Source organism: Octopus sinensis, linkage group LG15, assembly GCF_006345805.1.
Source record: "Octopus sinensis linkage group LG15, ASM634580v1, whole genome shotgun sequence".
In the NCBI taxonomy this organism is placed as follows: Eukaryota; Metazoa; Mollusca; class Cephalopoda; order Octopoda; family Octopodidae; genus Octopus; species Octopus sinensis.
In genome coordinates this window covers 26,056,775-26,082,816 of record NC_043011.1, presented here as the reverse complement: position 1 = coordinate 26,082,816, position 26,042 = coordinate 26,056,775, and the positions used below count along the sequence as shown (strand labels likewise).

General features: G+C 37.2%; 1 protein-coding gene across 1 annotated transcript in view; it reads left to right on the top strand.

The window, feature by feature from the left end:
• LOC115219717 (von Willebrand factor A domain-containing protein 8) overlaps positions 1-26,042 on the top strand; it is a 117,254-nt gene that overhangs the window by 89,934 nt on the left and 1,278 nt on the right. Inside the window, exons 39-46 of the mRNA XM_029789906.2 lie at positions 2,247-2,356; positions 3,700-3,746; positions 5,954-6,062; positions 8,140-8,265; positions 13,561-13,719; positions 19,584-19,682; positions 20,980-21,218; positions 24,587-26,042. The exon at positions 24,587-26,042 is cut by the window's right edge and continues 1,278 nt beyond it. Coding sequence (XP_029645766.1) covers positions 2,247-2,356; positions 3,700-3,746; positions 5,954-6,062; positions 8,140-8,265; positions 13,561-13,719; positions 19,584-19,682; positions 20,980-21,218; positions 24,587-24,695 — 998 coding nt within the window. The 3' untranslated portion in view covers positions 24,696-26,042. The remainder of the gene's footprint in view (positions 1-2,246; positions 2,357-3,699; positions 3,747-5,953; positions 6,063-8,139; positions 8,266-13,560; positions 13,720-19,583; positions 19,683-20,979; positions 21,219-24,586) is intronic.

The window sequence follows — 26,042 nt, the reverse complement described above, 5'->3', positions numbered from 1 at the left end:
AGCTTATTTTGTGTTACTCCAGTCCATTGAGCTGTAGAAATGAGTTGCAATGTCATTGGTACCAAGGTGTATAGGCCTTTGCCTTTCCCTTCGATAACAGTGATGGCATGGAGAGGGGAGGCTGGTATGTATGGTCAACTGCTGTCTTCCATAAACATTCTTGCCTGGCTTTGTACCTTGGAAAGAAACTTTCTAGGTGCAATCCCATGCTCATTCGTGACCCAAAGGGGGTCTTTACTTATGGAGTATAGAACATCAATGACTTTTGTCTACTGTTTTTGACACTGGATTGTATTTTCTGCTTCTCTCAAGTTGGGTTCCTGCTCTTTCAGTTTTGCCTCAGTATCCCTTCTCCAGCTATTTTTAAGATGTCATATGTTTCCCTAAGAGAAGGCCTTCCTCTCAACGCTTCTGTTACTGCTTTTTCTAGTTAGGAGTGTTGGCTCTATGCAAACCCAATTTTACTTCTGGGAAGAGGTGGACTATATTAGTCTGACCTCTAACCTTTGACCTGTCCAGCATGGAAGGTCCTCCCAAGAGTTTATGTTCCACTAATACAGCTCTCAGTGTTCATTGAGGTACACATGCTTCACATTGCAACAACAAGTGGATCTTGTGATGGGTACATAAGCTAAACTTAGATACCCATCAAATGTCAGTAGCTATGTTTAAATCTTTTGTTACCATATTTTTGTTGAAACCCACTACCCATGTTTCAGTTAATCTTGAAAATGATAAAGAATTTAGTAAAGGAACTTTGTCATCATTAAACTGGTGTTTGGAATATAAATTAACAGAGGATGTTGCTGTTGCTTTTTACAAATAGAAATGCAACTGCTATCATCTAACTTACATCAAATTGTATGCTGTAACAAGTTGGTAAACTGTTAACCCATCATCATCATCTCATCATCATCGTTTAACGTCCGTTTTCCATGCTAGCATGGGTTGGACGGTTCGACCGGGGTCTGGGAAGCCAGGACGCTGCACCAGGCTCCAGTCTGATCTGGCAGTGTTTCTACAGCTGGATGCCCTTCTTAACACCAACCACTCCATGAGTGTAGTGGATGCTTTTTACGTGCCAGGGGAGGCTGGCAACAGCCATGATCGGTTGGTGCTTTTTACGTGCCACTGGCATGGAAGCCAGTCAAGGCAGTGCTAACATCGGCCACGTATGGATGGTGCTTTTAGGTGCCACCGGCACACCCCAGGTCGCATTTTCACAACACAAAACCTGCCCCTACTTGTTTGGACATGAACTCGCTAGGAAGCATCTGACTAAGCATACAAAATGTTATGTAGGTAGTTGACACCTATAGCTAACAATTGCATACTGTCCTTCTCTTCCAGATTGTGAAAGCTTAACATAACATTTAATCTAAATACAGTAAAATTTTAAGACTTCATTTTTTTATAGGCATATATGGGTTAAATATGTGAGATTTCAGTGTCACTGGTGCATATAACACTCCAAATGCTGCAATGATTTTGACCCATTTTGAAAAAAAATCTGTTCTCTGGTTTCTGCTTGTGTATAAATGAAGCATGCATTGTACTACACTCACTTTTCATATAGAATAGTTTTTCTCTGTTGGCCCCAAATTGTACAGGGTGACCAAAAACTGAACTATCCTCATGTTTTAGATCAGAGTATACTTTTCATCGGCGGATGTTTTGTCAAGAACTAAGGATTCATCACTCTCAAAAATGATCTTACACTGCATTCATTCATTATCTTGTGTATTTGTGTCCTTACATATGACTGAATAGTCCTTAACCCTATACTGGCATTTGTTCATTATATTCTCACCAGGTCTTGTTTCCATCTTCCTGAGTTCTTAATGGCGGTGCATCAGCATGGCCGCAGCCCTGAGCTGAAACTTTAAAAAAACCCCCAAAAAACCCCCTCCTCACCAGGCAACCCTGATAGGGCAGCCAAATCAGTCACCAACAATCTGAACAGGGTTACGTGTTACAGTGAACACACACTTAAGCATACTCCTTCTGTCTATTTCTTAAATTCTCTCTCTCTCTCTCCTCATTTGATCTACCTGTTCCCATTTTCTCTCTTACTCTGTCTTCATCCTTATTTGTTTTTCTGTCTTCTGTATCTTTCTCTTTTTCTTTCTTTCTCATACATTTTTATCTCTCTCTTTATCTACTTCCCACTCTGTGACTTCTTTCTGTTCTACTTCTCTTTCCTGCTTGCTTTCAATTTTTCTTTCTTGCTCTGTTTTTAATTACAGGGGGTCGTGACACAGCTGGTTTAGGTGGAATTGGTGGTCCATATCGGCTTGACAGTGGACACAACGTCTTCCAGGTTTCCCAAGCTGAAAAAGATGCTGTCCCAGAAGAGGTGAGTCACTTTAGTCATCTATTAACTCTTTTATATAGCTGTTTACCTATTAATTTAGCTGATTAGCAATCTTTTTGTCTATTAGCCTAAAACAGCCATCTATGTATCATGTCTAATATATATATATATATATGCAGGTATGGCTTATAGGCATTGGCATGTCTGTGTGGTAAGAAGATTGCTTCCACACCACTTGAATCCAGGTTCAGTCCCACTGTGCAACACCTTGGACAAATGTTTTCTACTATAGCTTCAGGCCAACCATCGTGTGTGTGTGTTTGTCCCCCCACCACCACCACCTGACAGCTGGTGTTGGTGTGTTTATGTTCCCATGGCCACAGTCAAATGACTGAAACAAGTAAAAGTTCTTGTTGCTTTGTTAGTGGCTGATTTGAGATCCATGAAGAAGAACTTAAATCTCAAAGAAAACATACCTAACTACCTACTTATCTAGCTACCTACATACATACATACATACATAAATACAAACATGTGTATATACTTTCATATGTACATACATATAACCACATATGTATGTACAAATGCACTTACATACATACACACATGCATATATATATACATACATATATACATATATATAGGTGCAGGAGTGGCTGTGTGGTAAGTAGCTTGCTTATCAACCACATGGTTCCGGGTTCATTCCCACTGCGTGGCACCTTGGGCAAGTGTCTTCTACTATAGCCTCGGGCCAACCAAAGCCTTGTGAGTGGATTTGGTAGACGGAAACTGAAAGAAGCCTGTCGTATATATATATATATGTGTGTGTGTGTGTGTGTGTGTGTGTGTGTGTATATGTGTGTGTGTATATGTTTGTGCATCTTTGTTTGTCTCCCAACATCGCTTGATAACCGATGGTGGTGTGTTTACGTACCCGTAACCTAGCGGTTTGGCAAAAGAGACTGATAGCATAAATACTAGACTTCCAAAGAATAAGTCCTGAGGTTGATTTGCTCGACTAAAGGCGGTGCTCCAGCATGGCCGCAGTCAAATGACTGAAAGATAGTAAAAGAGTATACTTACATATGTACATACATGCACACATGTATATGCATGTGCATACACACACACACACACACACACACACACACACAGGCATACAAATAGTATCCCTTAGATTACTGAAAGGGTTTGCTGACTCCAGTTCTGTGTGGAATACAGGTGACTGGTGGTTGCTCAGAGAAATTTTGGGCTCTCTAAGATGGTGGTTGCGACAGAGCAGACATTGATAAAGATGAATAATTATATTCTAATATCATATATCATATAACAAGTATGTTGAATTAATTGATGTAATTTATATATATCTGATAAATATGTTGCAGGTTCGAAGAGCTGCTCAAGAAATGGCTGCAAAAGCATTCAAAGAAAGGCAAGTATGAAGTGACAGCTACAACAACAACAACAACAATAACAGTAGCAACAACACAACAACAATAACAACAAAATAACAGTAACAACAGTGATAGTAATAGCAGCAACAGTCACACAATAGTATTATAAACTTTGACAACAGTAAAAGTAAATTCAGCAACAGCCATAATAATAAAAAACAACAGTAAATCCTAATAGAATATTTATAAATATCAATTAGATTTCAAAAATCACCTTACAGCAATGTATACCAATTAGTGTTTGCATAATTAGAACATCATCATCATCATCATCATCATCATCGTTATCATCATCAACAACAACAACAGCAACAGCAGTAATGATGGTACTGTTACCTACACAACACCTATAACAAGAACAATAACAATAACAACACTGACACTGCTTGTATGACACATTTGCCAACAGGTTGTAAATAAATTTGCATAAATATTTTGGGTCTCATTTCACTGCAAAGCTAAATCATCATCATCATCATCATTATCATCATCATCATCATTGTCATTTAGCGTATGTTTTCCATGCTGGCATGGATTAGACGGTTTGACTGAAATTGGCAAGCTGGAGGGCTGCACCAGGTTCCAATCTGATTTAGTATGGTTTCTATGGCTGGATGCCCTTCCTAATGCCAACTACTCCAAGAGTGTAATGGGTGCTTTTTAAATGTGGATTTTTAAAGACACATCATCATCCTCCTCATATGTTCATTTTTGTTGATTTTGGATGGTTTGACAGAGGTTGCCTAGGCAGAAAACTGCACCAGACTTGACTGTCTGTTTCAGCAGGATTTTTATGGCTGGATGCCCTTCCTAACACCAACCACCTTACAAACTTATTTGTAAATAATATTTTAGTTAATCAATATGCTTTTTCAATCAATTACTGATACGCACAAATTAATCAAAAGTAGTGTCAATTGCTCATCAATTTTTTCATAAATACATGTAAATTACTGTCTCTCTATCTGTAGAATGGATGAGGTTAACATTCCTGATGAGCTGGTCATGACCAGGTGAAACTAGTCAAACTGTTTTACTTCAGTCTGTCCTTCAGAAGGAGTCCTTTGGTTTAATTACAGTGTTTATTTGTACAGCAAGACACAATTGATGTTTAAATGTACACTTGTAACTTTTTTGTATTGTAGTATTTTAGTCAACAGCTGATGGATAGTGACTGTGTGGTGAAAAGCTTGTGGTGAGCTGGCAGAAACGTTAGCACGCCGGGCGAAATGCTTAGCGGTATTTCATCTGCCGCTACGTTCTGAGTTCAAATTCCGCCGAGGTCGACTTTGCCTTTCATCCTTTCGGGGTCGATTAAATAAGTACCAGTTACGCACTGGGGTCGATATAATCAACTTAATCCGTTTGTCCGTCCTTGTTTGTCCTCTCTGTGTTTAGTCCCTTGTGGGTAGTAAAGAAATAGGTAAAAAGCTTCCTTCCTGACCACATGGTTCCGGGTTCAGTCCAAAAGAATGGCACCTTGGACAGGTGTCATCTACTATAGCCTTGGGTCCACCAAAGTCTTGTGAGTAGATTTGGTAGACAGAAACTGAAAGAAGCCCATCATGTGTGTGTATGTGTGTGTGTGTGTGTGCATGTGTATCTTTATGTCTGTGTTTGTGTAACTTAGCAGTTCAACAAAAGAGACCAATAGAATAAATATCAGGCTTAAAATTAAGTACTGGAGTGAATTCATTTGACTAAAAATTTTCAAAGTGATGCCCCAGCATGGCTGCAGTTTAATGACTGAAACAAGTAAAAGATAAAAGTAACACACACACACACACACACACACACACATATTTTCATATGCATGCATACATATATGCATGTATAGACAGTAAGATAGGCATGAGTGCAATGGAATATATCTTAATTCATCTTAAGTGTAATTTCCCAAATAGCACATCAAAAAGTTACGAGTAAATATCTCAGTACTATGATAAGGCACTTGCTGAAGAAAAACGCTGGAAGAAAAATCAGATATCCCATATTAAATGAGACAGTGAGAAGCTTCCCCACCCATGACACATATATATGAGGCTATTAAAAGAAAAAAAAGATTAAAAAAACTTTTTTAAATCTGATACACAGATGATTGAATTAAAACATGTTGATTTACAAATAAATGAAATTCTAATATTTCTCTCTAATCTGATTTGTATTTGTTTATTTATCTGAGCAGATTAAGGGAGATTAATATGAGTGAATATGATGCTGAAACCTATGACAGTTTTGCCCAGTCTGTCCGACGTCAAGTGCAGTCACTCCGGGTGATACTTGATACTCTCCAGGTAGGTAATGTCATCATCATCATCATTGTCATCAACAATTAATGTACGTTTTCTATATTGGCATAGATTGGATGGCTTGACAGGAACTAGCAAGGCCAGGGGCTGCACCAAGTTCCATAGTCTGTTTTGGCTTGCTTTTTACAGCTGGATGCCCTTCCTAATGCCAACCTCTTTATAGAGGGTACTGAATACTTTTTACATGGCACCATCACTAGTACTTTTGATGCGGTACCATCACCAGTGCTTTTTACATGGCACTAGCATCAGTGCTTTCTGTGTGGCACCAGCACCAGTGCTTTTTATTTGGCTCCACCACCCATAGCAATGCTTTTTACATGGTACCTTGGTTTTAGGATCTCAATTCTGTTATGGTGGGTGGGTTTTCTCAAGTACAGCAATGTGTTACATATAGGCATAGGAGTGGCTGTGTGGTAAGTAGCTTGCTTACCAACCACATGGTTCTGGGATCAGTCCCACTGTATGGCATCTTGGGCAAGTGTCTTCTACTATAGCCTCGGGCCGACCAAAGCCATGTGAGTGGATTTGGTAGACAGAAACTGAAAGAAGCCTGTCGTATGTATATATATATATATATGTACGTACATATATGTTTATATATATGCATATGTTTTATTTTATTCATTAATATATATATATATAATATATATATATATATATATATATATATATATGTATGTGTGTGCATATATTTGTGTGTCTGTATTTGTCCCCCCTACCATCGCTTGACAACCGATGCTGGTGTGTTCACGTCCCCCTAACTTAGCAGTTCGGCGAAAGAGACCGATAGAATAAGTACTAGGCTTACAAATAATAAGCCCTGGGGTTGATTTGCTTGACTAAAGGCAGTGCTCTAGCATGGCCACAGTCAAATGACTGAAACAAATAAAAGAGTAAAAGAGAGTATATCTTGGTCCTCTGACATCTCCTTCGTAAAAATATCTGAGAATTTATTGCAAATAGTTAGTGGCACAAGTATTTCATTTACTTAGGTTCATTTCACATTTATTTCATAACCTTCTCTGGTGCCCTGATGTTATTCTGTTAAACAGCCATATGATCTTTTAGAAAATGCTGATACAGGCTGCTCTCCAATAACCCCACACTCACTTTAAGCCGACACTTTTTTTCTACTGTTATTATGCTGGCTGCTGCTTTTCTGAGCTTGACAGCTGTATCATCATCATCATCATCATCATTTAGCATCCGCTTTCCATGCTAGCATGGGTTGGACGGTTCAACTGGGGTCTGGGAAGCCAGAAGGCTGCACCAGGCCCAGTCTGATCTGGCAATGTTTCTACGGCTGGATGCCCTTCCTAACGCCAAGCACTCCGTGAGTGTAGTGGGTGCTTTTTACGTACCACCTGCACAGGTGCCAGACGGGGCTGGCAACGGCTACGATCGGATGGTGCTTTTTACGTGCCACCGGCACGGGGGCCAGGCGAAGCTGCAACGGCCACGATCGGATGGTGCTTTTTAATCTATTTAACTCCCCAAAATGTACCTCATATTTCTACAACTTAGCTAAATGTAACAAATATATATACTAAACAGAGAACAAGCTGTTCACTTTGTAACCATTTGTTTTCATGTTTGATCTCGCTGCATGGTACTTTAAGCAAATCTCTTCTATTATAAAGACTCAGGTTAACCAATGCCTTGTGAGTGAAATTTGGTAAACAAAAGCTATACAGGACTGCTTTTGATATCGTTTTAGGGTTGATAAAAAGTATCAGTCAAGCCTAGGAGCTGATGATGTCAGCTAACTTTCTCCCACAAAAGTTCTGGCTTTGAACTACTGCTGCTGCTGTTGTGAGCTGGCAAAATCATTCACACAGCAAGCTAAATGCTTAGTAGCATTTCTTCCAGTTTTCTGTCCTGAGTTCAATTCCGCTGAGGTTGACTTTATCTTTTTGGGGTCAATGAAATAAGTACCAGTCAAGTACTGGGGGTTGATATAATGAACTTGCCTCCTTCTTCAAAATATCAGGCCTTGTGCTTATTATTGAAAAGATTTTTGTTGTCTTATCTTATTTTTGGTTTTGTTTTGTTTCTCCAGGCAAAAGGCAAGGAACGTCAATGGTTAAAACAGCAGCCTCAGGGAGATCTTGATGAAACAAAGTTGATTGAAGGAATTGCTGGTGAGAAAGCAATTTATAAGCGCCGAGGAGAGCAAGAACCTGAGGTAAGAATTAGAGATCTAGAGAAAGAGAGGGTGAGACCAAGGGAGTGAGAGAAGGAAAGGGTGAGGGCAAGACAGTGAGGGAAAGGGTTAGAGGAACAGAGAGTGTAGGTAGGTAAGTTTGTGAGAAATTGAAAAATGAGACAGATGGTTAAGAGATGAAGATTGGGGTGGTCCCAGTGAATGAGGCACATGGTTGAGGTGTGGCTAATCAATAGTGAATATTAGTTTGGCAGAAAAGGGAAGGAAATTTGAAATTCTTTGCAGGTGCAAACACAAGAACAGGATCCCTCTGTCGAACTGGAGGACACCACCTGTTCTGGATTGAGTTGCTGTCGAGCAGACTTTGACATATTTTTGTTCTGTACCTGTTGCATTAATTGTAGATTCTGCAATCAAAGAGGTCGGGAATCTTGGTATCTTGCTTTTGTTTCTTTCTTCTCATTCCACTTTTTGCATCAGCCTTCATGGTTTTCTTTTCATTTTTTTGCTTTTTTTCTCACTGTCCAGCATCGTTGTTTTTATGGTTCCGGGTTCAGTCTCACTGCGTGGCATCTTGGGCAAGTGTCTTCTGCTATAGCCCCGGGCCGACCAATGCCTTGTGAGTGGATTTGGTAGACGGAAACTGAAAGAAGCCTGTCGTATCTATATATATATAAGTATGTGTGTATATGTTTGTCACCCTAGCATTGCTTGACAACCGATGCTGGTGTGTTTACGTCCCCCGTCACTTAGCGGTTCGGCAAAAGAGACCGATAGAATAAGTACTGGGCTTACAAAGAATAAGTCCCGTGGTCGATTTGCTCGACTAAAGGTGGTGCCCCAGCATGGCCGCAGTCAAATGACTGAAACAAGTAAAGAGTAAAGAGTAATGCATAAACAGAACTTGAAAGATTGTTTGGAGATACATGACATATTTTACAAATATGCTGAGTTAAAGTGTCATATAGGCATAAAACTATTAGTAGCTCTTTCAGTTGTATGTATAAGACTTTCATAAATATTTACTAGAAACTTTACTTAGATGACTGCCTGATTCTGTGGATGCATACATTTGACCAGCTTATTAATTTCAAAAATTTCCGAATTAGCAGCATATACAATAGTATTAACTTCACTATGGAATACAGTGAAACTCACCTACCATGCCTGGGCAGTCTAATCATCAAAACAGACACAAACATTGAAACAGACATTCATTACGAACCAACAGATTCTAAACAATACTTGCTGTTCTCCTCATGCCATCCCAAACACATGAAGATTAATATTCCATTTAATCTAGTAAGAAGAATCTGCACAAATGTTTCAAATTACGAATCTTGTAATAAAAGACTCCAGGAATTAAAGCAAACACCACTTGAAAGACAGAGTCCATCAATGTTAATAGATAACGAAATATAATGTTCCAAAACAATAGACATTCAAGAACTACAAAAAACACTTAAGATACAGCCCAATACTCTACCCTTTATTACAATACACGAACCCCCCCCCCCCAAATACAGAGATTTACAACATTATCCACCAGATCATTCCACTACTGAGACAAGACCTAAGAATGAATCAAGCACTTGAAATGCACAAAACAATAAAAGACAATCAAAATCCTTCAAAACCTACTCACAAGTATTAAATTACCCTCCACAGACCTCACACCAATGTCCAGAAAGTGTGGCTACCTTAATTGTGGCACCTGCATCAACCTCATTGATAATAAAACATAAATTTAAATCAAGACAGATTTTGGCCATAAAAAATTGTTTTAGCTGTTTGTCAAGAGATATAATATCTGCTATTAAATGTAAAGGATGTAATAAGGATTACATAGGTCAAACAAAACTTACTCTCAGAATTAGACTGATTATTCATTGTCAACATATATGAGACTCTAGTACAAGACAGATCCCACTGAGTGGACACATAAGCATGTTTAAAAAATAAGTCCACAAAATTCCAAGTCTTCCCACTTTGCCTTTTTCCTGTCAATACCACAGATAAAATGTGAGTAAAGAAAGAAAATATATTCACACAAAAGTACAAACCATGACTGAATAAAATTTAACAAGATATATTCACCAACAACTAGTTGCACATAAACACATTCTAGTCTTGATGTGTTGAATTTACACAGCCAACAACCTTAACTTTGGGCACAATCATGACTTTTTCTCACATGACACAAATGTATGAATTTAGTGGAGATCAAAATTTTATGCCTACATACATACACACTTATGTATGTACATACATACATACACATATACACATACATATATACATACACACATACATATATACATATATACTTTTGTACATGCATACTTGTATACATACATACTTGTATACATACATACATACATATTCTTTTACTCTTACTTGTTTCAGTCATTTGACCGTGGCCATACTGGAGCACCGCCTTTAGTCGAGGAAATCGACTCCAGGACTTATTCTTTGTAAGCCTAGTACTTATTCTATCGGTCTCTTTTGCTGAACCGCAAAGTTACGGGGCATAAACATACCAGCATCAGTGTCAAGCGATGTTGTGGGGGGACAAACACTGACACACAAACACACACACATATATATACATATACATACGATGGGCTTCTTTCAGTTTCTGTCTACCAAATCCACTCACAAAGCTTTGGTTGGCCCGAGGCTGTAGTAGAAGACACTTGCCCAAGGTGCCACACAGTGGGACTGAACCCAGAACCATGTGGTTGGTAAGCAAGCTATTTACCACACAGCCACTCCTACGCCTATACATTACACACACACATACATACACACGCACATGCACACACATACATACATCCAAACACACAAACAAATAAATCATATCCATTCAGCCTCTGGATATTCTAAATTTGCAAGGCCTTGATTTTTTTTCACTCTCAATAGTCACATGCAGTGAAACACAACTTTAACTTTCGGATTACTTTTCTTGTCTAGACTTATGTAGGACAATTAATTTCCCCAAATTCCAAGTCTTTTCACTTATCTTAATTCAAACAATACCACAATTCAAACGTGAATAAATAAATAAAATATATTTACACAAAAATACATCAGCAAGCCACTCAAACACTAACCCATGGATAATAAAGGAGAGCTAACAAAATTCAATGACAACATACAAACAATTCCTATCCACTCTACCACTTGACAAATTAAATTTAGAGAGCCTTGATTGTTTGGAACTGTCACTCATCCTTGTCTAGTCATATGACATTAACATAGTGGTGGCAGCAGGGGAGGGTGGAGCTAACAAAAATTTCTAAGCCTAATCATGTGATCATTCTCTGCCAATCAAATTGTATCCTAAACAGATACTAATTTGGGCCATGTTCTCTCCATAAAAACAAGAGAAATTTCAGACTCCAGTTGTCGCATAACCCCAGATCTTTCTATCTCACTTAACTCTTGAAAACCCAAAAAAATCTGTGAAGCTGATTTATTTAAAAATAAATCATCTAAATGACTCCCAGTGCATTTCAGCTTCTTTTTACTACATTTCTACCTGTGTGGAATAAAATAACTTTCTTTCCTATACACAAGAAGACACTTGCCCAAGGTGCCATGCAGTGGGACTGAACACGGAACCATGTGGTTGGTAAGCAAGCTACTTACCACACAGCCACTCCTACGCCTATATATATATATGTATATATTCAAAATGTGACTGCTTGTGTACCGTTGGCGATTTTTTTTTCTCCATCTTCCCTTCTTTGGATCTTTCCTTTTCCTATGTTTCTGACGAAGAGCTACGCTCGAAACGTTAAGCCTTCCTTCTTTCCTTCTTTCCTGAGTGTCCAATAATACTATACTTGTTCCACGTCCTCGCGTTGTTGTGTTTTCTCTTTGTGTTTTCATGTTTGGATTAACTATGTATATATATATATGTATATATGTATGCTTATATCTATGTTTGTCTTTGTGTCTGTGTTTGTCCTCCCCCCATCACCACTTGACAACTGGTGTTGATGTGTTTACTTCCCCGTAACTTAGCAGTTTGGCAAACGAGAAAGACAATAAGTTCTAGGCTTTAAAGAAAAAAAGTCCTGGGTTTGATTTGTTTGACTAAAACCCTTCCGAGCAATACTCCAGCATGGCCACAGTGAAATGACTGAAGCAAGTAAAAGAATAAAAGAATACAGTCATGCAATCATTGACAAAAAACTAAGCAGTTTGAGTGAATTTAGTAGATGAAGACTGTGTGGAAGCCTGTCATATATATATTTATATTTCTGACATGAATTTCTTTTTAGGAGCAGGCATGGCTGTGTGGCAACAAGCCTGCCTCCCAACCACATAGTTCCATGTTCAGTTCCACTGCATGGCACCTTGAGCAAGTCTCTTCTACTATAGCGTTGGACTAACCAAAGCTTGTGAGTGAATTTGGTAGACGGAAACTGAAAGAAGCCCATTTTATATGCACATATATATCTATGTATATGTGTGTCTTTATGTCTGTGTTTGTCCCCCCCCATCTCTATTTGACAGCTGGTGTTGGTGTGTTTATGTCCTGTTACCTAGCAGTTCAGCAAAAGTGACTAATAGAATAAGTACCAGGCTTGAAAAAAAAAGTACAAGAATTGATACATTTAACTAACAATTATACATGGTGGTACCCCAGCATGGCCGCAGTATCATGACTGAAACAAGTAAAAGATACATACATATATACATATATATACATATGTATGTATGTGTGTGTGTATTTGTGCATGCCCCCCACCGCTCCACTTGACAATTGGTGTTTGCTTATGTCTCTGGTCTCTGGAACTTCAGCAAAAGAGTCCCATAGAATAAGTACTAAACTTAAAAATAAGTACTGAAGTAAATTTGTTTGACTAAACCTTTTAAAGAAATGCCCCAGTATGGCTGCAGTCCAGTGACTGAAACTAGTAAAAAAAAACAAATAGTAAAAAGCTAAAAGAACAAAAATGTGAAAAAACCCCCCAAAAAACAAAGAACAACAGAAAAAAAGAAGCAATTATTTGCTCTAGACTTGAACCCAGGAATCAGGTATTAACAGTCTACTAATTTCCCCACTTGGGCAAATTTATACCTCTCAGTGTATTTCATGAAATAATGGACGAGAACTAATTGATTGATTGCTTCACATGTTTTTGTTTTCCTTTCCGCTTCCAAACTCTTCTCCATCTCGTCTGATAAATGAGGAGGAACTAATCATCAACTACATCTACTGATATTTACTCCTCCTCCTCTTCCTACTACTACTACTACTACTACTATTACTACTACTGTCTCTCCCTCTCACGTCTATCACAGCTTGGAGCACCAATGGAACTACCGAAGCGTCTCCGCCTTGTCGTTGATGTATCTGGCAGCATGTACCGCTTCAACGGTCACGATCGTCGGCTCGAAAGAGAAATGAGTGCAGTGTTGATGGTAATGGAAGCGCTTGAAGGCTACGATACCAAACTGAAGGTATGCCTAATTGGTGTTTGTTTCTATTGGTTCATTGTAATGTCATGTGATCATTTACAAAGCAAAACAATATGCATTCTTATACAAAATACTACACACACAGATATGCATGTATATATATATGTGTGTATGTATATATATATATACATATTTATACATATATATGTTTGTATCTATATATATGTATGCATATATATGTATGTATATATATATATATATATTATAATGGAATAATTACTATGAAGTATTGAATAGAATATATTGGGTAAGGCCATAACAATGCGAAGTATTTGTTTATTATCTTGAAAATGGGCTCATGACCCCGAAATATTGAATGCAAGGTAAGTCTACATTAATTCATATATTTCTTTTCTTATGATTTACCTTACATTTACTTCACATTGTTTTGACCTTACTGTCAATCCTTTATACAATATATATATATATATATATATATATATATATATATATATATCTGTGCATGTGTGTGTATATATGTTTGTGTGTCTGCACTTTTTCACACACCTATCTTCATCCATTCTCACCACACGACCATACCAGTGTAATCGTCTCTCTTGCACACCACAGCTGATGCTTCTTAGGTCCAACTTTTCTCTCAAAGTACTTACACTCTGTTGAGTATGTACACTGACATTACACATCCATCGGAGCATACTGGCTTCATTCCTTGCAAGCTTATGCAAGTCCTCAGCAGTCATGGCCCATGTTTCACTGAAATGTAGCATGGCTGTTCATACACATGCATCATACAGTCTGCCTTTTACTCTGAGTGAGAGGCCTTTTGTTACCAGCAGAGGTAAGAGCTCTCTGAACTTTGCCCAGGCTATTCTTACTCTAGCAGTTACACTTTCAGCACACCCGCCCCCGCTACTGACTTGGTCACCTAGGTAGCCGAAGCTATCAACCACTTCTAGTTTTTCTCCTTGGAATGTGACAGAAGTTGTTCTCTACACATTTCTATGTTTATTGCTCCTGAGCATCTGCCACATACAAAAACTATCTTCCTAGTTAGCCTTCTTTTGACATTGCTGCACCTCTTATGTGTCCATAGCTTACGCTGGGTACATCTTATAGAGTTTCTACCTACACCTTTTCTACAGATTGAGCAGGGCCATCTACATGAAGGCGTTTGTGGTTTGTCTACCTTCCTACTTATCAGGGCTTTTGTTTTAGCTAGGTTGACTCTAAGGCCCTTCGATTCTAATCCTTGCTTCTACATCTGAAACTTCTCCTCCAGTTCTGATAGTGACTCAGCAATTAGAGCAAGGTCATCAGCATAGAGGAGCTCACAGGAGCATCCAGTCTTGAATTCCTCTGTTATTGCCTGGAGAACTATGATCGTTAGCTCCTACACGCATTTTTTTCTCTCTTTGTTTTTTTCTGTGTATCTTTCTGTTGAAGAGCGTAGGCTCGAAACGTAAAAGACTTTTTCTATTTCTATTCCTGAGCGCTATACTAATACATTTGTTTGTTTGTACTCCACCTGCCTTCGTCTTTTGTTTATTTTCGTAAACTTTCCCGTTATGATAAATAGGAGGCAGCTGAGGACTGAACCTTGGTCGACCCCTACCTCTACCCAGAATTCTTCACTGTACTCTTTGCCAACCCTCACCTTACTAACAGCTTCCCTGTACATGGCTTGCACAGCTCTCACTAACCATTCATCTATCCCTAGTTTCCTCATTGACCACCAGATAAGGGATCGGGGGACCCTGTCAAAGGCTTTCTCCATGTCAATGAAAGTCAGGTACAGAGGTTTATCTTTGGCTAGGTATTTCTCCTGCAGCTGTCTTACCAGGAATATAGCATCAATGGTGCTTTTCCCTGGCATGAACCCAAACTGCATCTCATCTAAACTGATTCTCTCTCTAATTAGTTGGGCTATGACCCTCTCTGTGACCTTCATTACTTGATCCAGCAACTTGATACCTCTGTAATTATTTGTTTGTATATATATATTTATATTTGTATATATTTGTTTGTATATATATATATATATATATATGTGTACACACACACACACACACACACACATATATATATAGTTTAGGACAATTAGTAAGTTGTCATAATAGGACTCAGAGTTTCAAATGTCGGAGCTAAGAGCTACAATGCATTCTCATTTGCTATTATGACAATAGACACTATAAAAAACACATTGAATATATATATGTGTGTGTGTGTATACGTGTATGAATACGTAAATGTACATATATGTTTGTGTGTGTATGGGCAAATACATATATATTGTTATATATGTTTGTTAGTGTGTACATATGTAGACATTATAAACGCAGGAGGTTTTTATGTCTATGTATTGTGAGAATATGGTTGCATGTATTTTTTAAATATTTTTTCCTACCTACTAGAGTAATTTCCATTTTATTCAATGGATTTTTTATAGCGTTTATTGTCATAATAGCTGATGAGAATGCATCGTAGCTCTTAGCTCCGGCATTTGAAACTCTGAGTCCTATTATGATGACTTACTGATTGTCCTAAACTATAAATTCCTCTATTTACCTAATATTGAGGTCTCATTCTTTTGTTTTCATTTATTATTATTATTATTATTATTATTATTATTATTGTTATTATTATTATTATTATTATTATTATTATTATTATTATTATATTATTATTATTATATGTATATATATATATATATTTATATTGTATATATTTGTTTGTATATATATATATATATATGTGTACACACACACACACACACACACACACACACACACACACACACACATATATATATAGTTTAGGACAATTAGTAAGTTGTCATAATAGGACTCAGAGTTTCAAATGTCGGAGCTAAGAGCTACAATGCATTCTCATTTGCTATTATGACAATAGACACTATAAAAAACACATTGAATATATATATGTGTGTGTGTTATACGTGTATGAATACGTAAATGTACATATATGTTTGTGTGTGTATGGGCAAATACATATATATTGTTATATATGTTTGTTAGTGTGTACATATGTAGACATTATAAACGCAGGAGGTTTTTATGTCTATGTATTGTGAGAATATGGTTGCATGTATTTTTTAAATATTTTTTCCTACCTACTAGAGTAATTTCCATTTTATTCAATGGATTTTTTATAGCGTTTATTGTCATAATAGCTGATGAGAATGCATCGTAGCTCTTAGCTCCGGCATTTGAAACTCTGAGTCCTATTATGATGACTTACTGATTGTCCTAAACTATAAATTCCTCTATTTACCTAATATTGAGGTCTCATTCTTTTGTTTTCATTTATTATTATTATTATTATTATTATTATTATTATTGTTATTATTATTATTATTATTATTATTATTATTATTATTATTATTATTATATGTATATATATATATATATATATTTATATAGAGGGCATTATACATACATGCCAGGAGGCATTCTACATACACGCCATACGCTAAGAGGGACAATCAGTCATTTCTACCAAAAATATTACTAATCCCACCGAATGCAATTTTTCAAAGAAAGACATTTAAAAATATATAGACCTGTATCACAGTGATTTCATACTTACGTAATCATCAGCAGGCCTGAATATACTATAAATAAACAACGACCCCGCCTCGCTTAAGCCGATCAGCTAACTAATCAACATCAACGAAGCACATGGGTGGGTTTATATATACTATATCCGGATGAATGGCAAACTTTTACGAATTGCATTTCGGGAGAGGAAAAGTTTTTTCGGAATAAAAATTTAGCAATTAAGGACAACTACTTAATAAGGAAAACTTAACAAGAAATTGTCAGGTAGATAGCGTAAAAACCTCATAAGAGAAAAAATTTCGAAAATAATTATTTCTTATTGAACATATTAATTTATATATAGAGGGCATTATACATACATGCCAGGAGGCATTCTACATACACGCCATACGCTAAGAGGGACAATCAGTCATTTCTACCAAAAATATTACTAATCCCATTACTAATTACGTAAGTATGAAATCACTGTGATACAGGTCTATATATTTTTAAATGTCTTTCTTTGAAAAATTGCATTCGGTGGGATTAGTAATATTTTTGGTAGAAATGACTGATTGTCCCTCTTAGCGTATGGCGTGTATGTAGAATGCCTCCTGGCATGTATGTATAATGCCCTCTATATATAAATTAATATGTTCAATAAGAAATAATTATTTTCGAAATTTTTTCTCTTATGAGGTTTTTACGCTATCTACCTGACAATTTCTTGTTAAGTTTTCCTTATTAAGTAGTTGTCCTTAATTGCTAAATTTTTATTCCGAAAAAACTTTTCCTCTCCCGAAATGCAATTCGTAAAAGTTTGCCATTCATCCGGATATAGTATATATAAACCCACCCATGTGCTTCGTTGATGTTGATCAGTTAGCTGATCGGCTTAAGCGAGGCGGGGTCGTTGTTTATTTATAGTATATTCAGGCCTGCTGATGATTACGTAAGTATGAAATCACTGTGATACAGGTCTATATATTTTTAAATGTCTTTCTTTGAAAAATTGCATTCGGTGGGATTAGTAATATTTTTGGTAGAAATGACTGATTGTCCCTCTTAGCGTATGGCGTGTATGTAGAATGCCTCCTGGCATGTATGTATAATGCCCTCTATATATAAATTAATATGTTCAATAAGAAATAATTATTTTCGAAATTTTTTCTCTTATGAGGTTTTTACGCTATCTACCTGACAATTTCTTGTTAAGTTTTCCTTATTAAGTAGTTGTCCTTAATTGCTAAATTTTTATTCCGAAAAAACTTTTCCTCTCCCGAAATGCAATTCGTAAAAGTTTGCCATTCATCCGGATATAGTATATATAAAGCCCACCCATGTGCTTCGTTGATGTTGATCAGTTAGCTGATCGGCTTAAGCGAGGCGGGGTCGTTGTTTATTTATAGTATATTCAGGCCTGCTGATGATTACGTAAGTATGAAATCACTGTGATACAGGTCTATATATTTTTAAATGTCTTTCTTTGAAAAATTGCATTCGGTGGGATTAGTAATATTTTTGGTAGAAATGACTGATTGTCCCTCTTAGCGTATGGCGTGTATGTAGAATGCCTCCTGGCATGTATGTATAATGCCCTCTATATATAAATTAATATGTTCAATAAGAAATAATTATTTTCGAAATTTTTTCTCTTATGAGGTTTTTACGCTATCTACCTGACAATTTCTTGTTAAGTTTTCCTTATTAAGTAGTTGTCCTTAATTGCTATATATATATATATATATATATATATATATATTCCAAGATTGTTTGTTGAAATAGATATTGTTATACTTAGGGACGGTCATATTTTGCCAATCAAACACACACACTGTATATTTGGTCTTCACTTCAGCTTTATTATTATTATTATTATTATTATTATTATTTTAGTTTCTTTGTCAAAAGCTCTTTCATTACACACCCTGTGGCCTCTTCAGCAGCTCTTTATCCCACCTGTGGACTAAGCGGAGACATATAGGTTAGAGAGTCACTGAAGAGGTCACAGGATGTGTGACAAAAGGCCTTTGACAGAGAAACTATAATGGTAATAATAATTTGAAGTGAAGACAAAAAAAAAAAATATAGTGCATGCGTTTAATTGGCAAAATATGACCATTCCCAATTATAACAATGTGTGTGGGTGTGTGTATTATAGTAGCTTATAATTGTGTATATTTTCCTCTACATATACTCAAATATCTTTGTAACATGTATCTCTTGAAATACTCCATTTAATTATTAACCAGCTGATACATTTAAATATGCTCAATCACTAAAATCTATCAACATTTGTTGAACTGAATCTTTGTATTTTACTGTTTACAGTACGAAATCTTTGGTCATTCTGGAGAGAACTATGACGCACCCTTTGTGAAAGCTGATCAAGCTCCGAAGAACAAGAAAGAGAGACTTGTTGTTTTAAAGGTATTATGTTTACCCTTTTGATACAACCCCCCTCCCGCTTCAAACTGCCCCTGGTTCTATGATACCAACTTCCTGTTTTAGTGTGATCATCATCGTCATTATTGTTTGTCTGCCTTCCTTGCTGGCATGGATTGGATGGTTTGACAGGAGTCAGCTAGGTAGAAGACTATTCCTAACACCAGAATGAACTGAGTGCTTTTTGTTTGGCACCAGCATAGGTGAGGTCAGTTTTGGCATGGTTTTTACAACTCGATGCCCTTCCTAACACCAGTCACCTCACAGAATGAACTGAGTGCTTTTTGTGTGGCACCAGCTCAGGTGAGGTCAGTTTTGGCATGGTTTTTACAGTTAAGTACCCTTCTAAATGCCAACCACTTCACAGTGTGGACAGGATGCTTTTTACATTGCACCAGAAAGCATCCAGTCCACACTATGTTAAAACCTTTAACCCATTAGCATTCAGATTAGTTGGTAAAATGTAATGCTTATTTATTCAAATTAGTTTGAATTAATAATGCATTATCTCATACTTTTGAGATTTCATCTGCTAAGATTTATGTGTGTGCTTTTATGTCCCAAACATGTATATAGGCATAGGAGTGGCTGTGGGATAAGTAGGTTGCTTATGAACCACATGGTTCCAGGTTCAGTCCCACTGCGTGGCACCTTGGACAAGTGCCTTCTACTATAGCCTCGGCCCAACCAAAGCCTTGTGAGTGGATTTGGTTGACAGAAACTGAAAGAAGCCCGTCATATATATGTATATATATATATATATATATATATATATGTGGGTGTGGGTGTGTGTATATGTTTGTGTGTCTGTGTTTGTCCCTCCAACATCGCTTGACAACCAATGCTGGTGTGTTTACGTCCCCATAACTTAGCGGTTCGGCAAAAGAGACCGATACAATAAGTACTAGGCTTACAAAGAATAAGTCCTGGGGTTGATTTGCTCGACTAAAAGGCGGTGCTCCAGCATGGCCACAGTCAAATGACTGAAACAAGTAAAACAGTAAAAGAGAATAAAGAGTATGAGAGGGTCTCTCAGACTAATAATGCAGTATTTGGTGTTCCAACAATACATCTATATTAAGTTGGATGTAAAGATTACTTTTTGGTATTAATACTGTTTCCGTCCTTAATAATTTATCATGAAACCATGTAATTGCAAAGTGAATTTCTTAACCACACATCCATTCCTGTGCCCATGGATGAAAGCATTTTAATCCATTTGATCTCCAGTTATCATCATACATTATTATTATTGTTGTTTTTTGTTGTTACTCTATTACAGACTATGCATGCGCACTCACAGTTCTGCCTGAGCGGAGACAACACTTTAGAAGCAACGAAGCATGCTATCGACTCGGTTGCCAAAGAAGAAGCTGATGAACACTTTGTCATCATCCTAAGTGATGCCAACTTTGAACGGTATGGTATCAGTGCTAGGAAGTTCTCAGAACTGCTCACCGAAAACAAGGAAGTGAATGCTTTTGCCATTTTCATTGGATCTCTTGGAGACCAGGCTGTCAGGTAAGGGCAAGCTCTTTACCATTATCAAGAATTACAATTTTAGTTTGTCTTCAAATATTAAAAAATTACAGCTGAAATTATTGTTGAGATCACCATTATCATCATCATCATCATTGCTTTAATGTCCACTTTTCCATGCTTGAATGGGTCAGATAGAGTTTAGTGAGGCAGATATTCTATGGCCCTTCCTGTCACCAGCTCTCACCTTTTTCCAAGCAAACATGATTTTGCAGAATACTGGAAATGTTTGACTTTCATTTACAACAATCATGGGATGTCAAGATGAGGAGACACAAACATACACATGCATGTATATGTATATAGGTATATAAATCTAATATAATAAATCATAACTGGTCCAGTCCAAGGCAATGCGAAAACGAATGACACTGCCTTAGGTTGTCACGGGTCACATGGTAGTGAGAGAAAGGAAAGAGAGGAAGAAAGAAAGAGAGAGAGAGAAAGGAAATTAAAAGAGAAGCAAAGTAAAGGGACAGAGTGACACAAAAATATTCGAAGAATATTTCTACAACGATTCTCTTTGGTCCTTGCTATATCACTCCCATGTCTATAGTCCTTTAGGACAGTTTCCATTTCTTCTGAAACGAATAAAAGAATATATATATATATATATATATATATATATGTACACATATATATGTGTGTGTGTGTCTGTATGTGTGTGTATATATATATATATATATATATATACACATACATACATACATACATACATATAAGTGTGTATTGTACCAGTGGCATGTAAAAAGCACCATCCGAACGTGGTTGATGCCAGTGTCCCCTGACTGGCTCCTATGCTGGTGGAATATAAAAAGCACCCACTACACACTCAGAGTGTTTGGTTTTAGGAAGGGCATCCAGCTGTAGAAACCTTGCCAGATCAGACTGGAGCCTGGTGCAGCCTACTGGCTTGCCAGTCCTCAGTCAAACCATCCAACTCATGCTAGCATGGAAAGCCGATGTTAAACAATGATATGATGATGATATGTATATATACATATATTTTATTATATACCCAGGCCTATTCCCCATTCTTTTAGAAGTGGGTAGCCACAACAAGCATTTCTCAGCTCAAAGAAGCGATCTCTTGGGTCAAGGCATAGAACACAACTCCCATTTATCAGCAGTGGGGCATGACAGCATATGCTGGTTTACCCTTGCTGCATCATGCTGGTTTTGTGCCCCTTTGAGCAATATTTAGTTCACTCATCCATCCATAAACACTCTCCAAGGTTTCTTACCATTTATAAATTCTCTTGCCTCTCTCACTCCAATACCTCTAACCACCAAAGCTTTTCTCACTCAATCCATCTACATAAATTGAGGTCTGCCTCTGGTTCTACTGCCTACCACTTCTGCCTTCATCACCCTCCTTACCATCTATTTATCCATCCTCTCCATGTGGCCAAACCACCTCAACATTCATCTATCCATTTCGGTTGTTAGTTTTCTCTCATTCCTGCTCACCTTCACACCTCCTCATTCCTCATCCTGTCAATCTGTGTCACACCAACCATAGCCCTCAAGCATCTCATTTCAAACACATCTAGTCACCTCCTCTCCACCTCTCTCAGCCCCCACATCTCTGCACCATAGAACATTGTCAGCACAATCATGCCCTCCTACACACCTCTTTTTGCTTTCATCCTCACCTTTTTATCTCTCAGCATACCTTTCACAACTCCAAGAATCTTACTCTTCTCTCTCACTCTATATCTCATTTCTCGTCACATGTGATCCCAGATACTTAAAAACACTCACCTCCTCTAACATCTAATCACTTATACTCACATCCATCCATCCATCGCCAGCCATTTCATCTCTCAAACATCTCATCACCTTACTCTTAGCTACATTCACTTCCAGTTTCCTCCTCTCACACGTTCTTCCAACTCTATCATCAGTCTCCTCAGTTGCTCTTCCGAATCTGCCACCAGTGTTGTATCATCAACAAACAACAATTGACTCACCACCTGTCATTTCTCTCCATTTTCTCCCACCATTTGGGCTTCCCTACCAAAGGTTCTATCATTTACCTCTCTCACCACAACACCCATATATAAATTAAACAGCCATGTTACCAGTGTTGCCTTACTGGCACTTGTCTGGTGGCATGTGAAAAAACATTCGAGCAGTCATTGGCAGTGCCGCTGGACTGGCTCCTGTGCAGGTGGCACATAAAAACCACCATTTGAGTGTGGCTGTCACCAGTACTGCCTGACTCGCCTGCGTGCTGGTGGCACGTAAAAGCACCCACTACACTCTCGGAGGGATTGGCATTAGGAAGGGCATCCAGCTGTAGAAACATTGCCAGATCAGATTGGAGCCTGGTGTGGCCTACTGGCTTGCCAGTCCTCAATGAAACTGTCCAACCCATGCCAGCATGGAAAGCGGATGTTGAATGATGATGATGATGATGATGATGGTATATATATGTAGATATGTATATAATGTATTGATGTATAGCCGAGTGTATATCTAAGTGTGTGCATCTGTATGTGTGTGTAGAAAGCTAGACAATTAAATCTCTTCTCTGTTTTTATGTGGGATATCTGATTTGATATCTGTGGATCACTGACTTTCTGCCCACTGAGAATTGGAGACATTTGCTTGGATACCTATACCACAATATACAATGTTGCATTTCATAATCTCCATTACCTTCTCTCTCTCTCTCTCTGCCTCTGTGTGTGAGTGTATGTGTGTGTGAGAGAGATAGAGAGAGAAAAAAGAAAAAAGAAAGAAGAAAGAAAGAGAGAGTTTCTACACTCATTTTTTGAAGCATGTGATTTAATGGTTTCTTTCATAAAAACTATAGGGATATATGTGTATGTGTGCATGCATGTATTAATTTGCAAGCATAATAACTGTGTGTGCTGTGTGCATATATATGTATATAGATGTGTTTATCTATATATATATGTGTGTTTGTGTGTGTGTGTAGATATATATATATATACGCACACACATATAGATGTATATATGTATATATATATATATATATTATATATATATATACACACACACACACACAAATGTATACATACATACAGACATATATATGTTTATATACATCATGTACATAAATTTTTTGTAGAATGAGTGCGTGGGAAAAGAGTGTGTATTATGGATGTATAAATATTTATTTATCTCTTAAAAAATTATCTATTTATAAATACGTACACACAGATTTATATATTCATATATGTGTGTGTGTGTTTCTATGTTTATGTGAGTGCGAAAGACCATTGTTTGTTAAGACAAAGTACTTTAGAGGACCAAATTAAATGCATCTAATTTTTAAAATATTATTCTTTCTTTATATTTTATATTGTTTTTCTATCTAGGTTGACAAAACAGCTTCCAATGGGCCGAGCTTTTGTGTGCATGGATACAGACAAACTACCTCAGATATTACAACAGATATTCTCGTCAACAATGTTATCATCTGATTGATGACAAGGAAGCAATGTGTGTCATGCCGTTTAGAACTTTCATATTTGATAGCATTAAAGATGCACGGGCATGTTAGATGCACTCTAATTTCAACAGCACATATTCAGGAGATAAAGATTTTAGTGCATTAACACTTATGGGAAGCCCAACTTTGTACATAAGACCCAAAGTGATTTTTTTGAGACATTTGTTGGTGGGAAAATAGTATGTCCTATATGCCATTAAATACAGTTTTCTATGAACTGCTAAACTGTGGTGACAAGCAATCAGAACATTTTATAACTCTGCTATTAAGTCAACTTCACATTTTTTTCCCAGCTTATACCATTTTTACAAACTACATCACTTAGCACAAACCAACGAAGGGGGATCTCTATGTGGTCTGGTTACTTGATCTGTTAGAAATTGTAACTTAAGTCTCCTCAGATTGTATCAAGCTGTCTTAACCCTTTATCATTTAAACCGGTAATTATCCAGCCCAAATGTTCTACCAGTTTTATGTCCAAACTGGGCATATGTGGCCTCTCACACTTACTCTTCAATGTCATTCTAAAAATATACTATCACATCCTTGAAATCTCAAAGTTATGAGATAAAGTATGATTAATTCAAAACAAAGTGAATAAATAAGTATCAAATAAATAAGTGTTACATCTGAATGATAAAGGGTTAATTTGAAAGGATTTATTGGATTAAGTCATTCTGGATGTTTGCATATTGGAAAAAGATGGTATTGGCATGGATGGAATGTCTTTGATTGTTCATCTCCTTGGTCAAAGATGACCTGTAGCTAAACAACAATGGCAAAAAAAATAACCATATCATCATCATCACTACACTCAAGTCAATGAAAGGAAGCCTTTATGTGGTCACTTGATCTGCTAGAAAAAGTAACTAAATCTCTCTCAAATCATCTGATTGACTTAAAAAATAGTGGTCACTTGTCTAATATGTTCTTGATTTCCTTGTATAGAGGAAAAAGGCAAGATGGGCATGTCTGGATTACCTTTAATCATAGGCTTTTTTTTCCATCAGGGCTAAACTAGGGCTAAACAACAACAGTAACACTACAGCCTCTACAATGTCACTTGGCCAACTAGAAAAGGCTGTGTAAACTTTCTGTAAATATTCCTAATTGATTTTAAAAAGGGAAGAATACATATGTATCCAAGATAAGAAGTCGTAAGTACATTCATACTTTTGAATGAAAAAAAAAGAAGGGATGGTCATGGCTGGGATGTCTTCTATTAAATGCCTTCTCAGTCAAAATTAATGTAGGATTAAACAGCTGCAGTAGGGACTTTCCTACACACAAACCAATAAGAGGGCTTCTACATGGTCACTCAA